Source organism: Amphibalanus amphitrite, unplaced genomic scaffold (genome assembly GCF_019059575.1).
Source record: "Amphibalanus amphitrite isolate SeventyFive unplaced genomic scaffold, NRLGWU_Aamphi_draft 001385F_arrow, whole genome shotgun sequence".
NCBI lineage: Eukaryota > Metazoa > Arthropoda > Thecostraca > Balanomorpha > Balanidae > Amphibalanus > Amphibalanus amphitrite.
In genome coordinates this window covers 127,302-141,468 of record NW_024882878.1, presented here as the reverse complement: position 1 = coordinate 141,468, position 14,167 = coordinate 127,302, and the positions used below count along the sequence as shown (strand labels likewise).

The 14,167-nt window shown below is 50.6% G+C and overlaps 1 protein-coding gene across 1 annotated transcript in view; it reads right to left on the bottom strand.

The window, feature by feature from the left end:
• Positions 1–858: 858 nt before the first annotated feature.
• Positions 859–14,167, bottom strand: part of LOC122372675 (glyoxylate reductase/hydroxypyruvate reductase-like) — a 34,956-nt gene continuing 21,647 nt past the window's right edge. Inside the window, exons 6-9 of the mRNA XM_043350187.1 lie at positions 7,147–7,248; positions 2,700–2,864; positions 2,244–2,369; positions 859–1,795 (exon numbers count right to left, since the gene is read on the bottom strand). Coding sequence (XP_043206122.1) covers positions 1,677–1,795; positions 2,244–2,369; positions 2,700–2,864; positions 7,147–7,248 — 512 coding nt within the window. The 3' untranslated portion in view covers positions 859–1,676. The remainder of the gene's footprint in view (positions 1,796–2,243; positions 2,370–2,699; positions 2,865–7,146; positions 7,249–14,167) is intronic.

Here is a 14,167-nt window from a genome sequence, read left to right as displayed (position 1 = left end):
TTCGGCTGTGAGGGCGCCAAGAGCGTTTTCAAGGTACGTTTCCTTTGTACTACATGCGTCTTCGAAGCTGCATTTCCTACTCATTATGGTACCGTTTGTCTGGCCAATTCGGTCAAGTAATCTTCAGCACGTCTTTGCATAAGTGTGCTGCCTATTTGAAATTTATACAGCACGTTGAAAAGTTATGGGCCTGCAAATGAAAGTATGGCTGGCTGGGGTAATGCCGAAAACGTGCAATTACGCGCGTTAAAGCACGCTACGTGAACTTTACCGCTGTAGAATAGCAACGCGTATTTTTAGTCACACAAATTACACTTTTAACCGACACAACGGCCTGTTACCATAAGGAATGATTTACCTGGCCTTTTCTTATTATATCACACAATTATAACTTCCAGTGTGCACCAAGCGTCCTTAAGCTCTTAAAACGCGTGTCAGCTTTGACGAATTCTGGATAAAATTTGAGATAAAATAGCAAAACATCAATTTCGGCATTTCCGTAGATCATTTCTCCCATTTTCGGCTTTCCCCGCAGTCCGGGGCAACGCCGAAAAAGTCACTTCTTTGATATTTTTAGTTTGTGCGCTTAACGGTATGCGAATTCATCAAATGTGCCTGGTATGTTTGAAAGGCAAAAGACTGGCCTCTCGAATGACGCCAACAAGAATAGCTTATGTTGTCTACCTTGCGTGCTACGGGCGTCAGAAAAAAGTATTCGGCGTTCCCCTAACTTCCCCTATATTGTTGAAATACCCTTTGAGAGTCGTGAAGGAGTCAACACTGACGGCTTTTCATATCGCCATTCAGGCGGAGAGCGCGTATCAAACGGATAAATCTCTAATCTAAATCTCATGTAAATCTCAGTCACGGGCGTGTATTAAAATCAGTTACATGAAATCTTACTTTCGGTTCATCTCGGGCTGCCTCGCCGTTGTTACTGGCTATAGAGCCGCATTACACCCCTACACGCCATTCTCACACCCTGTAACATCCCCAACTCATCCACAGGATGAGGCCGCTCACTCCTACACGGCTCCAATACGGCTCCCGTACGGCTCCAATACGGCTCCCGTACGGCTCCAATACGGCTCCCGTACGGGTTCCGGTACGGCTCCCATACGGGTTCCGGTACGGCTCCCGCACGGGTTCCGGTACGGCTCCCATACGGGTTCCGGTACGGCTCCCATACGGGTTCCGGTACGGCTCCCGTACGGGTTCCGGTACGGCTCCCGTACGGGTTCCGGTACGGCTCCCGTACGGGTTCCGGTACTGGTCTGGCTCCCGTGAGTGTCGGATACTGGCCGGTTTTGGTCGCCAGTTGCCGGTTACAGCCGCCCAGCCACCACCCCTAGAGGGCCTGAGCAGTGAGCAGTGTCTGTGGAGGCGCCCCCTGTACGGACGGCGGCGCCCCTGTACGGACGGCGGCGCCCCTGTACGGACGGCGGCGCCCCTGTACGGACGGCGGCGCCCCCTGTACGGACGGCAGCGCCCCCTGTACGGACGGCGGCGCCCCCTGTACGGACGGCGGCGCCCCCTGAGCAGACGGCGGCACCAGTCGGCGCGCAGCACACACGGGACAGCGCCGCCTGTCGGTGGAGCTGCTAGCAGAGCCCGCGGAGGCGCCAGCAGGGCCCGCGGAGCTACTAGCAGAGCCCTCAGAGGCGCCATCCGGGCTGCTAGCAGAGGCGCGCCGGCATCTGCGCTCCGTCCAGGCCGGTCAGGATGTTGCGCGCCGTCAGCGTGGCCATGTCGGTGCGCGACTTGACCGTGGCGCTGCCCACGTGCGGCGTCAGCGCTGAAACGGAGCGGGACGGGGGGGGGGGGTCAGTGCCGCCGTACAGAGCTGAAACGGGCGAGAGCGGTTCATGTTATACTTGGTCACGTTATTCTGATTGCAGCTCGGGGTATAATGACCGCAGCTGGTCACGGTATACTGAGTGCAGTTGGTAGACTCATTGCAGTTGGTAGACTCATTGCAGGCGGTCACACTCATTGCAGCTGGTCACACTCACTGCAGCTGGTCTGACTGCAGTCGGTCACACTCACTGCAGCTGCTCCTACTCACTGCAGTTGGACATTCATTGCAGTTAATCTGACTGCAGTTGGTCACGTTATACTCACCGCAGTTGGTCACGTTATACTCACCGCAGTTGGTCACGTTATACTCACTGCAGTTGGTCTCACGTTACACTGGCTGCAGTTGGTCACGTTATACTCACTGCAGTTGGTCACGTTATACTCACTGCAGTTGGTCATGTTGGCCAGAGGGTGGGTGGGCGGCAGCGGCTCGGGCGTCATCACATCCAGGCCAGCTGCCTGGATCCGGCCGGAGCGGAGAGCAGCCGCCAGCGCCTCCTGGTCCACGGTGCCTGCCGGGGGTTATCACCGGCGTCATCACCGGCGTCATCACCGGCGTCATCACGGGACAGGGCGGGACGATAGCCTCCACTGGTAACATCGCATGCAACGTACACAACCGAAACCTGGAAGCGACTGGGCGCATACAAAGTCGGGGTGATTGAGAGCATACCAGTAACTATGACACTCAGTCCGGTATTTTCCAAGATATATGAGTGACCATCAGACAAGCCCATTGCACTCTGCAGCCGAGCCGAGGGGGAGTGCCTGCCCTGTTACCGTCCCCCTTTACCTCCGGTACCCCGAATCCCTCGGTACTGCCCCCTGCCCCCTGCCCCCACCTCCGCGGCTGGCGTTGATAAGCACGGCGTTCGACTTCATCTTGCCGAAGGCGGCCTCGTTAAACAGGCCTCTGGTGTCATCGTTGAGCGCGCAGGTGACGATCACAAAGTCGGAGCGCGCCAGCAGCTCGTCGAACGGCACAAACTGGGCGCCCAGGGCAGCGGCTGCGGCGCAGAGGTCACCGCAGAGGTCACCGCAGGGGTCACAGGTCAAACCTGAGGTCTAAGACCAACTGCGCGCCCAGGGCAGCGGCTGCGGCGCAGAGGTCACCGCAGAGGTCAGAGCGCAGAGGTCAGTGGTCCTAGATCAGTGGTCAGAGGTCAGAGGTCAGCCCAGATGTCAGAAGTCAAACTTGAGGTCAGAGGTCACCAAAAAGGTCAGAGGTCAAACCCGAGGTCTGAGACGAGGTTACCACAGAGGTCAGAACTCAAAGCTGAGGTCAAAGGTCACCACAGATGTTACCACAGAGGTCAGAGGTCACCACAGAGGTCAGGTCACCACGGAGGTCAGGTCACCACGGAGGTCAGGTCACCACAGAAGTTAGAGGTCCTCACAGAGGCTACCAGAGGTCAGAGGTCAGAAGTCACCAAATAGGTCAGAAGTCACCATGGAGGCAACACAGAAAACTGAGGTCAACAACGGGGTACAAAGATCGCCACTGTGTTAGAGTGGCGACTTCATCTAGGCGAAGTGTTAGAGTTTTGGAGGATAGAAATCAAAGATCAAAGGTCAACAAGTAACCATAGAAATGTTAGATCCCAAGGTAGAGGTCAGTGCTAGTATCTATAGAGAGGTCAGAGTACCTGCTGGAGGTCAGTGGCACTGTGCCCGTCCCCCGTCCCGTTCGTACCCTCTGGCCGCTCCGTCCTGCCCGTGTACAGGATGGTGCTGACGTCCCGTCCCCCGTCCCGTTCGTACCCTCTGGCCGCTCCGTCCTGCCCGTGTACAGGATGCGTATTTACAAATTGCAACCGAGCTCCGCCGTGGGGTAAGGTGGGCAGGGGTTTTCGCACTACGGCTGCGGTTGAACTACCGTCTGTGGTAGAAACTTCAGGACGATGGCGCGTTTCATACGAAATGTAGCGCAATGTTTGTTTGCTTCTGAACTTCTACTGTTATTGCTGTGAATTCTTGAAGTGGGAGTGTTTCAATAGCAATTTGTGGATTATTTGAGTTTATTTATATAAACATAGAATAGTATTATGAAACATTGTGTGGAAACTGCAAATACTGATATGATCAATTACTTAGTTTGGAAATTGATACACATTTTGTAGAGATTTGTCTGGCAAATGGTGTAACAAACCTTACCTGGTTATCTTACCTGGTTCAAGCCTATCATGATCTGAAGCGGTTGTAACAAATCAAAATTGCTTTGATGTTACATAGTACCTTGTTGGAAAGACTGGAGCATGGTTCAAGATGATGTGTAAAAATTCAAGATTTGTGGGAAAGCTTGTGACTGAAGAACGAAAACAGTTCTATATGATGGCTCAATCAAACATGGAAATGGACGACAAAAGTAGAGTTTCAACATTCCAGCATGTGAGAATAACTTCAGAAATTCATAATTCTTGTAGTATTGCATTCTTCTTATGTACAGTTATAGGTTTTGTTAGGGTATTTGAAATTCATTGTGTCAGTTGAGATATAGATGGATTGCGGACAAATTTTAGAATCATTGCAGGGTAGCTAGGTATAAGGTACTTGTTCAGTAAAAGGGTATGTGATGAATGCCATGAGAAGGTTTTTATGATTTAATATATGGCCGTTGTTGTACCTACAAAAATGCAAGCTTACTAGCAACTAGTTTCTGAATCAACTCGAAAGTATTTGCCATGGATGTAAATATGTTCCTGCAAAGTTTGTCAATAAATTTGTGTGATGTTGACCAGAGAGCTTTATCATCTGGGCATTTATGTCGCTTCTTACATAAGGTGTTAAGCATAGTAATTACGGATGAACTTTGTGCCAATATCTTAAATGCACAATGTATGTAGCATGTCTACAACCCTCACTGATCTATATAGCTATAGGCATTTGGCACCAGCAAGACCAAGGGCATGAACTTCACAATTGCTCAACCTTTTGTCATGTACCACCAGTCACTTTTTTACTTAAGGTGCACATAGCAGTGCACACAACAATGTGCAGGGGGCCTACACAAAAACAACATGATTGTTGTGTTATGGTCCAACCCCCGCACGGCTGCTGGCCGCGCCTGCGCGCGCCCCTGCCGCCGCCACCGCTGGCCGCCCCGGCTCCGTGCCTGTGAGCGCCTCTGCCGCCGCCAGCTGACGGTGCGCGCCGAGCGGCGAGACTGGCGCGGGCGACGAGGCGCGGCGCTCGCCATACTTGTTTCTCTTTTGGACACTCTTTCGGCCTGAACGTATCGCAGTACAATAAATCGCGTTTTCCATTGATTGTGTGCTCTTTCACTCGAAACGAACCAAAACATAACAATGATTAGTGTGCACTATGCACAGGATTGTACCCTGATTATTTGAATATTTTGATCACTCAACAGTCAATAGTCAGGAGATAATTATTAAATATCACATTTATTATACATCACTTGTCAAACAAGAGCATGATGACACACATTTTGACAAGCAATTATGGTAGTATTCCAATAAGTTGGACAGTCATCTCCCTGGGCGTCATTTTTCCAGGAAGGTACCTCTGCAGGTGTTGTGGTAGGCTAGGTTGAATTGGGTCAAGTTAGGCGAAGTAAGGTCAGGTGGTTAGGACCCGGTCAGACCGTAAGGGTTGGTCAGGTTGATTTTAATCTTTCATTCTAATTTGACATAGATATCTATTACCTATGTTTTTGCTCCAGCCTGAATTTCATTAGGTAATGAGTTAATTTTGCTTTGTTTTTATCTGTCTTGTTTTGTGTTTTTGTCCCTTATATTTTGCCCCATAGGCAAGGGTGGAGCTTTTCCAGGGAAGGTGGTGGAGCATGATTGGGGGCGCTCAACCAGCCGGCATAGGAGGGCATGGTTTCTGAACGCGCACTGATGCCTGATTCAAGCCACGCTGTCTTCATGCGTGGCGGCGCGCTATTTAAAGTCCCTAAAAGAACGGGAAGTGATGCCGATAGAACCTTCAATCATTCTGGGCTAACGCTTATGACTTGGAAAAAGTCGCGATCCCAATTCAATCGAAAACCTGTGGGCTCTTGTTTAGCAGGTGTATGAAGAGCCACCCGCCATGACCCGCCATAAGCACTGCTCAACCGCAGGCACAGGTTTAGACGGCATTGGTCCGCATCAAAGCCAGTGTGCTGGAGAATCCATTGGCTGAAATGCTCCAGAACATTCGCCACTGTGTGGTTTCCTCATTTCCTCTCTGACTGTCCTTTGAAACCACTCCAAAGATATGCAGAAACCAACGAGGTGAGTAAACGAGGTGAGTAAACTGTGTTTTTTATGAAAGGTGGCTACAATCTCAGTTCAAAGAAAAGGTACCAGATTGTTTTGTTTTTACAGCGGGAAGAAAGGTGTCCGGATAATTTCGTTACACCCCCTGTGATGTTCAAATGATTGCTAAATTCGAACTCAGCTCCAAAAACTAGCCTAGAAACATGTAAAACTCGAAAAAGTGAACCGAGGTCATCAAAGGTCATTGAGCTGACCTGACCTTCAGGTGACCTTGACACCCACCCTAATGCATGGGACCAGCATCATATCACATGTTTCAACGCTTGAAACCACGTGAAGACTGCAACCGCGCGGCTAATGCGAGCCGACATACGCCGAATCGCGATTCGGGCCAAACATGGTCTCGAGAAATAGGTCACAGATCAAAGGTCATTTGGGTCAGGGTCATGAAATTTTCAGGGTAGGTGTAAAATTGATAAAATCGGGGTACTGAAAGTTTCGTCGCGATCGGACGGTTTTTACGCGAGTTACTCACGAAAAACCGATAAAGCGCACCCAAAAAGGCAGAAATATGCACATGCGATATCCTATACTGCGAAAAAAAGGTGCATCATTTTTGAACGTCGCCCACAAATTGTAATTACCCTAAGCTTAGGCAGATGTATGGTAGAAAACCCCCCAAGTGAAATACACTACGGCGGAAATAAAATACCCTACGGCGGAGCTCGGTTGCAATTTGTAAATACGCGTACAGGATGGTGCTGACGTCCCGTCCCCCGTCCCGTTCGTACCCTCTGGCCGCTCCGTCCTGCCCGTGTACAGGATGGTGCTGACGTCCCGTCCCCCGTCCCGTTCGTACCCTCTGGCCGCTCCGTCCTGCCCGTGTACAGGATGGTGCTGACGTCCCGTCCCCCGTCCCGTTCGTACCCTCTGGCCGCTCCGTCCTGCCCGTGTACAGGATGGTGCTGACGTCCCGTCCCCCGTCCCGTTCGTACCCTCTGGCCGCTCCGTCCTGCCCGTGTACAGGATGGTGCTGACGTCCCGTCCCCCGTCCCGTTCGTACCCTCTGGCCGCTCCGTCCTGCCCGTGTACAGGATGGTGCTGACGTTGAACGGCCTCAGACGAGCGGCCACGCCCTGGCCGATCCGGCCCAGACCCACGATCCCTGTGGGCAGTGGACACAGCGGGTCAGCAGACCCACACCAGCAGACCAAAACGAACAGACCGAGGTCCAAACCAACACACTAAGACCAACAGACCCAGACCAACAGACCCAGACCCACGGCGTTAGACCAATAGACCCAGACCCACAGACCAACAGACTAGTGATGTCAATTTCAGAAATTTTGGAAACCAATACCAAACCGATACCGACCAAAACCACTGAGAGTATACCAAAACCGAACCGATTTTCAGAAATAGGGTGAAATACCGACTAGGTACCGAATTGAGGGAATCATCAAACAAATGCTTCAAACTTTCTCAAAGCAAATGATAAGCATTAAAAGGTAATACTTTAAAATAAGGCAACAAAAACAAGTCAGGAAATCTCTAAATTATTTTCACTGCACAGAGCCTATTTTAAGGGAATTTGACTGGGGGGGCAACCTGGAAAATTGTCTCTAATAATCCATCAACCCTCGCCCGTATTGGTATTTTCCAGCTGCGAACGTATATGGGGGGGGGGGGGGGGTCCGTTGGACCTTCCTTCTTGCCGTTTCGACCCTGCTCGAGCTAGAGCTTCGTGGAAAAAACGACCGTGTTGCCCGTGATGAAAGGAAGCCGATGATACCCAATTTTAACCCTCGCCGACCCTCGCCGATACAGGGGGGGGGGGTTGATGCAACCCCCCTAAGGTTTTTTCGCGAATAACTCGCGTAAAAAGCTGCCGATTGCAACGAAACTTTCAGTACCCTCGCATTTATCAATTTTACACCTAACCTGAAAATTTCATGACCCTGACTCAAATGACCTTTGACCTGTGACCTACTTTCCGAGACCATGTTTGGCCGGAATCACGATTCGGCGTATGTCGACTCGCATTAGCCGCGCTTTTGCAAGCTTTTCGTGCTTTCAAACGTTCAAACATGTGATTTGATGTTGCTCCCATGCATTAGGGTGGATGTCAAGGTCACCTGAAGGTCAGGTCAGGTCAGTGACCTTTGATGACCTCGGTTCACTTTTTCGAGTTTTACATGTTTCTAGGCCAGTTTTTGGAGCTGAATTCGAATTTAGCAACCCGATGAACATTTACGAAGCCTAGTTTTAGTGCCTTTGTAACATGTTACGAAGCTGTCAGAGGCGGTTGACACCTACTAGGAATACCCGGCAGGACCCCTACTGGTTGACCTGACCTGACCTGACCCGACCTGGACTAAATGCATGAAGACATCATCTGTGATCAAAACTCACATGATATCATTCGGATCAGCACCCCGAAAAACCCCATAGCAGCCACACTTTACGACGTTCTAACAGGTCCCGATTTTCCCGATTTTCGGGTCATTGACCTGACCTGGAAGGTCACCCGATGACCTAGGACATTAAAATTGGATATCATCGGCTTCCTCTCGTGACGGGCAGCACGCTCGTTTTTTCCGCGAAGCTCTAGCTCGATCAGGGGCCAAACGCGAGGGGGGGTCGTACCAACCCCCCTTGTGCCGTCGAAGGACGCAAAATGGCCTGTGCCGGCGAGTGTTAAGGTCCTAGGTCGTCATCATTTGACCTTCCAGGTCAGGTCAATGACCCAAAAGTCGGGAAAATCGAGACCTGTTAGAGCATCGTAAAGGGTGGCTGCTATGTTTTTTCGGCGTGATGATCACGAATATCATGTTAGTTATGATTATAGATGATGTCTTCATGCATTTAGGCCAGGTCGGGTCAGGTCAGGTCAGGTCAACCAGTAAGGGTTTTGGCGGGTGTTCGTAGTAGGTGGCAACCGCCTCTGACAGCCTCGTAACATGTTACGAAGGCACCAAAACTACTTCGCAAACGGTCAAATGGTTGCTAAATTCGAATTTAGCTCCAAAAACTAGCCTAGAATCTTATAGAACTCGAAAATGTGAACCGAGGTCATCAAAGGTAAATGACCTGACCTGACCTTCCGGTGACCTTGACACCCACCCTAATGCATGGGAGCAACATCATATCCCATGTTTGAACGTTTGAAACCACGAAAAGACTGCAAACGAGCGGCTAATGCGAGGCGACATGCGCCGAATCGCAATCCCGGCCAAACATGGTGCCATGGTGCTAGGCCGCCGGTGCATCTGAAAGAACTGTGGGTGCCCCTGACAAGCCTGAAGTTCCAACGACAGGCCCGTGGTGCCCCTGACAGGCCCATGATGCCCTTGCGAGGCCGTTGGTGTCCCTGCTAGGCCGGTGGTGCCTCTGCTAGGCCGCTGGTGCCCCTGGGCCCTGAGAGGACTGTGGTGCTCCTGACAAGCCTGGAGTGTCCCCGACAGGCACGTGGTGCCACTTACAGGCCCAAGATGTCCCTGCGAGGCCGGTGGTGCCCCTGCCAGGCATGTGGTGTCCCTGCTAGGCCTCTGGTTCCCCTGACAGGCCTGTGGTGTCCCTTGGCCCTGACAAGCTTGAGGTGCCCCCGACAGGCCCGTGGTGTCGCTGACAGGTCCGTGGTGCCCTTGCTAGGCCTGTGGTGCCTCTGGCAGGCCTGTGGTGCCCCTGGCGGGCCTGAGCTGTGGTGGTATCCCTGACAGGCCCAAGGTGGCGCCCCTGCGAGGCCGGTGGGGCCTCTGGCAGGTCTGTGGTGCCCCTGGCAGACCTATGGTGCTCTTCCTAGGTCGATGGTGCTCCCAACAGGTCTGTGGTGCCCCTGACAGGCCGGTGGTGCCCCAGGCAGGCCTGTGGTGTCCCCGGGCCAAAGGGGGCGGGGGTCATAACCCATTAACCCACCATTGGATCCACCACTGGTCATTACTTGCAGACTGACTCATTTGACATCCATTGCAAAACAAGTCACAGTTGTATGTTTGTCACCGTGTTCCTTTATGCCCATTTTTATAGTGGGCACATCTCGACGACTGGGGGGGCAATTCTGTTGAGTGCGGGGGCATTTGCCCCCCCCAGTTAACATGTTAAAATAGGCCCTGTCACTGCAAAAACATATAACTGTATTGTGTAACTATTAACAAATATTCAGGTCAGTTACTTAACTGGGATGTGGATTCAAGTCATCTGCATGAGGTGATAAGACAAGAACTTGAACCCTGACTCTCATCCATGCCTGAACCCAAGTCAATTCAATTCGAGTCCAGTCAAGACAGGGTTACGTATGTTATCATGATCCAAAAATGGTAACCAAATGACAATGATGAGCTGGGCTATACCATTAATGTAAACAAAATCCATGATACCTACAGTTCAACTCAAGAAGCGATGGTGACGATAGTGACGCAGCCAATTTTTCATCATAAATAAATGTTTAACACAACAAATCTTAATAAACAATTACTTACGAGGCACACTGATAGATAGCAGACACCACTGTAATGAAATCGCGATGAAAGCTAAGTAAAATGTCCATAATTTTACGGAATCATTGACACGTGTCACGTGGCATCACTTCCACAATGGCAGCCTTGCAGGCGGCGGCCATTTGCATTTAGGCACGAAACGCACGGAACGCGTATTTACAAATTGCAACCGAGCTCCGCCGTGGGGTAAGGTGGGCAGGGGTTTTCGCACTACGGCTGCGGTTGAACTACCGTCTGTGGTAGAAACTTCAGGACGATGGCGCGTTTCATACGAAATGTGGCGCAAAGTTTGTTTGCTTCTGAGGGCTGTTCACGGACCCTAGGGGTGTTCACGGGCACCGCACACTGCTGCGTGCGCTGTGTGCGGTGCGTCCAGCAGGCGTGGGGGTAGGGGATGGGTAGGCGGTTCTGACGTCACGGCTGCGTGCGGTGGACGGTCCGCTGTGGCCAGTCCCGACCGGCCACAGCGATCGCTGTGTGCGGTGACGGAAGGCTGACGTAGGGACGCAGTGGGCGGAGCTTGGAGGCTATGTGCGGTCCGACCGCACACAGGGCCCGTGAACAGCCCTCCTGTGTGCGGTCGGACCGCACACAGCCTCCAAGCTCCGCCCACTGCGTCCCTACGTCAGCCTTGCGTCACCGCACACAGCGACCGCTGTGGCCGGTCGGGACTGAGGGGTGTTCACGGGCACCGCACACTGCTGCGTGCGCTGTGTGCGGTGCGTCCAGCAGGCGTGGGGGTAGGGGATGGGTAGGCGGCTCTGACGTCACGGCTGCGTGCGGTGGACGGTCCGCTGTGGCCAGTCCCGACCGGCCACAGCGATCGCTGTGTGCGGTGACGGAAGGCTGACGTAGGGACGAAGTGGGCGGAGCTTCGAAGCTGTGTGCGGTCCGTCCGCACACAGGGCCCGTGAACAGCCCTCTGGCCACAGCGGACCGTCCACCGCACGCAGCCGTGACGTCAGAGCCGCCTACCCATCCCCTACCCCCACGCCTGCTGGACGTACCGCACACACCGCACGCAGCAGTGTGCGGTGCCCGTGAACACCCCTCTGAACTTGTACTGTTATTGCTGTGAATTCTTGAAGTGGGAGTGTTTCATTAACAAGTTGTGGATTATTTGAGTCTCTTTATATAAACATAGAATAGTATTATGAAACATTGTGTGGAAACTGCAAATACTGATATGATCAATTACTTAGTTTGGGAATTGATACACATTTTGTAGAGATTTGTTTGGCAAATGGTGTAACAAACCTCAAGCCTATCATGATCTGAAGGTGTTGTAACAAATCAAAATTGCTTTGATGTTACATAGTACCTTGTTGGAAAGACTGGAGCATGGTTCAAGATGATGAGTAAAAATTCAAGATTTGTGGGAAAGCTTGTGACTGAAGAATGAAAACAGTTCTAAATGATGGCTCAATCAAACATGGAAATGGACAACAAAAGTAGAGTTTCAACATTCCAGCATGTGAGAATAACTTCAGAAATTCATAATTCTTGTAGTTTTGCATTCTTCTTATGTACAGTTATAGGTTTTGTTAGGGTATTTGAAATTCATTGTGTCAGTTGAGATATAGATGGAATGTGGACAAATTTTAGAATCATTGCATGTTAGCTAGGTATAAGGTACTTGTTCGGTAAAAAGGTATGTGATGAATGCCATGAGAAGGTTTTTTATGATTTAATATATGGTTGTTGTTGTACCTACAAAAATGCAAGCTTACTAGCAACTAGTTTCTGAATCAAATCAAAAGTATTTGCCATGAATGTAAATATGTACCTGAAAAGTATGTCAATAAATTTGTGTGATGTTGACCAGAGAGCTTTATCATCTGGGCATTTATGTCGCTTGTTACATTAAGTGTTAAGCATAGTAATTATGGATGAACTTTGTGCCAATATCTTCAATGCACAATGTATGTAGCATGTCTACAACCCTCACTGATCCTGCTATAGCTATAGGCATTTGGCACCAGCAAGACCAAGGGCATGAACTTTACAGTTGCTCAACCTTTTGTCATGTACCACCAGTCACTTTTTTACTTAAGGTGCACATAGCAGTGCACACAACAATGTGCAGAGGGCCTACACAAAAACAACATGATTAGTGTGCACTATGCACAGGATTGTATCCTGATTATTTGAATATTTTGAACACTCAACAGTCAACAGTCAGGAGATAATTATTGAATATCACATTTATTATATGTACATCACTTTTCAAACAAGAGCATCTTGACACACATTTTTACAAGCAATCATGGTAGTATTCCAATAAGTTGGACAGTCATCTCCCTGGGCGTCATTTTTCCAGGAAGGTACCTCTGCAACCTGCAGGTGTTGTGGTAGGCTAGGTTGAATTGGGTCAATTTAGGCGAAGTAAGGTGGTTAGCAGGGCTGCGGAGTCGATGGATTTTCGGCGACTCCGACTCCGACTCCGACTCCGGCTTTCAAAAACCAGCTCCGACTCCGACTCCGACTCCGGGCAGAATTGTCGACTCCGACCGACTCCAACTCCCGACTCCGACTCCGCAGACCTAGCAGGGCTGCGGAGTCGACAGATTCTCGGTGACTCCGACTCCGACTCCGGCTCGGGTTTCTAAAATCGACTCCGACTCCGGTCACAACTGTCGACTCCGACCGACTCCGACTCCGACTCCGACTCCGACTCCGCAGCCCTGGTGGTTAGGACCCGGTCAGACCGTAAGGCCTGGTCAGGTTGATTTTAATCTTTCATTCTAATTTGACAAAGATACCTATTTCCTATGTTTTTGCTCCAGCCTGAATTTCATTAGGTAATGAGTTAATTTTGCTTTGTTTTTATCTGTCTTGTCTTGTGTTTTGTCCCTTATATTTTGCCCCATAGGCAAGGGTGGAGCTTTTCCAGGGAAGGTGGTGGAGCATGATTGGAGGCGCTCAACCAGACGGCATAGGAGGGCACGGTTTCTGAACGCGCACTGATGCCTGATTCAAGCCACGCTGTCTTCATGCGGGGCGGCGCGCTACTTAAAAGTCCCTAAAAGAACGGGAAGTGATGCCGATAGAACCTTCAATCATTCTGGGCTAACGCTTATGACTTGGAAAAAGTCGTGATCCCAATTCAATCGAAAACCTGTGGGCTCTTGTTCAGCAGGATGTTTATGAAGAGCCACCCGCCATAAGCACTGCTCAACCGCAGGCACAGGATTAGACGGCGTTGGTCCTCATCAAAGCCAGTGTGCTGGAGAATCCATTGGCTGAAATGCTCCAGAACATTCGCCACTGTGTGGGTTCCTCATTTCCTCTCTGACTGTCCTTTGAAACCACCCCAAAGATATGCAGAAACCAACGAGGTGAGTAAACTGTGTTTTTATGAAAGGTGGCCACAAGCTCAGTTAAAAGAATAGTACCAGATTGTTTTGCTTTTACAGCGGGAAGAAAGGTGTCCGGATAACTTCGTTACACCCCCTGTGATGTTCAAATGGTTGCTAAATTCGAAATCAGCTCCAAAAACTAGCCTAGAAACATGTAAAACTCGAAAAAGTGAACCGAGGTCATCAAAGGTCATTGAGCTGACCTGACCTTCAGGCATGACCTTGACAC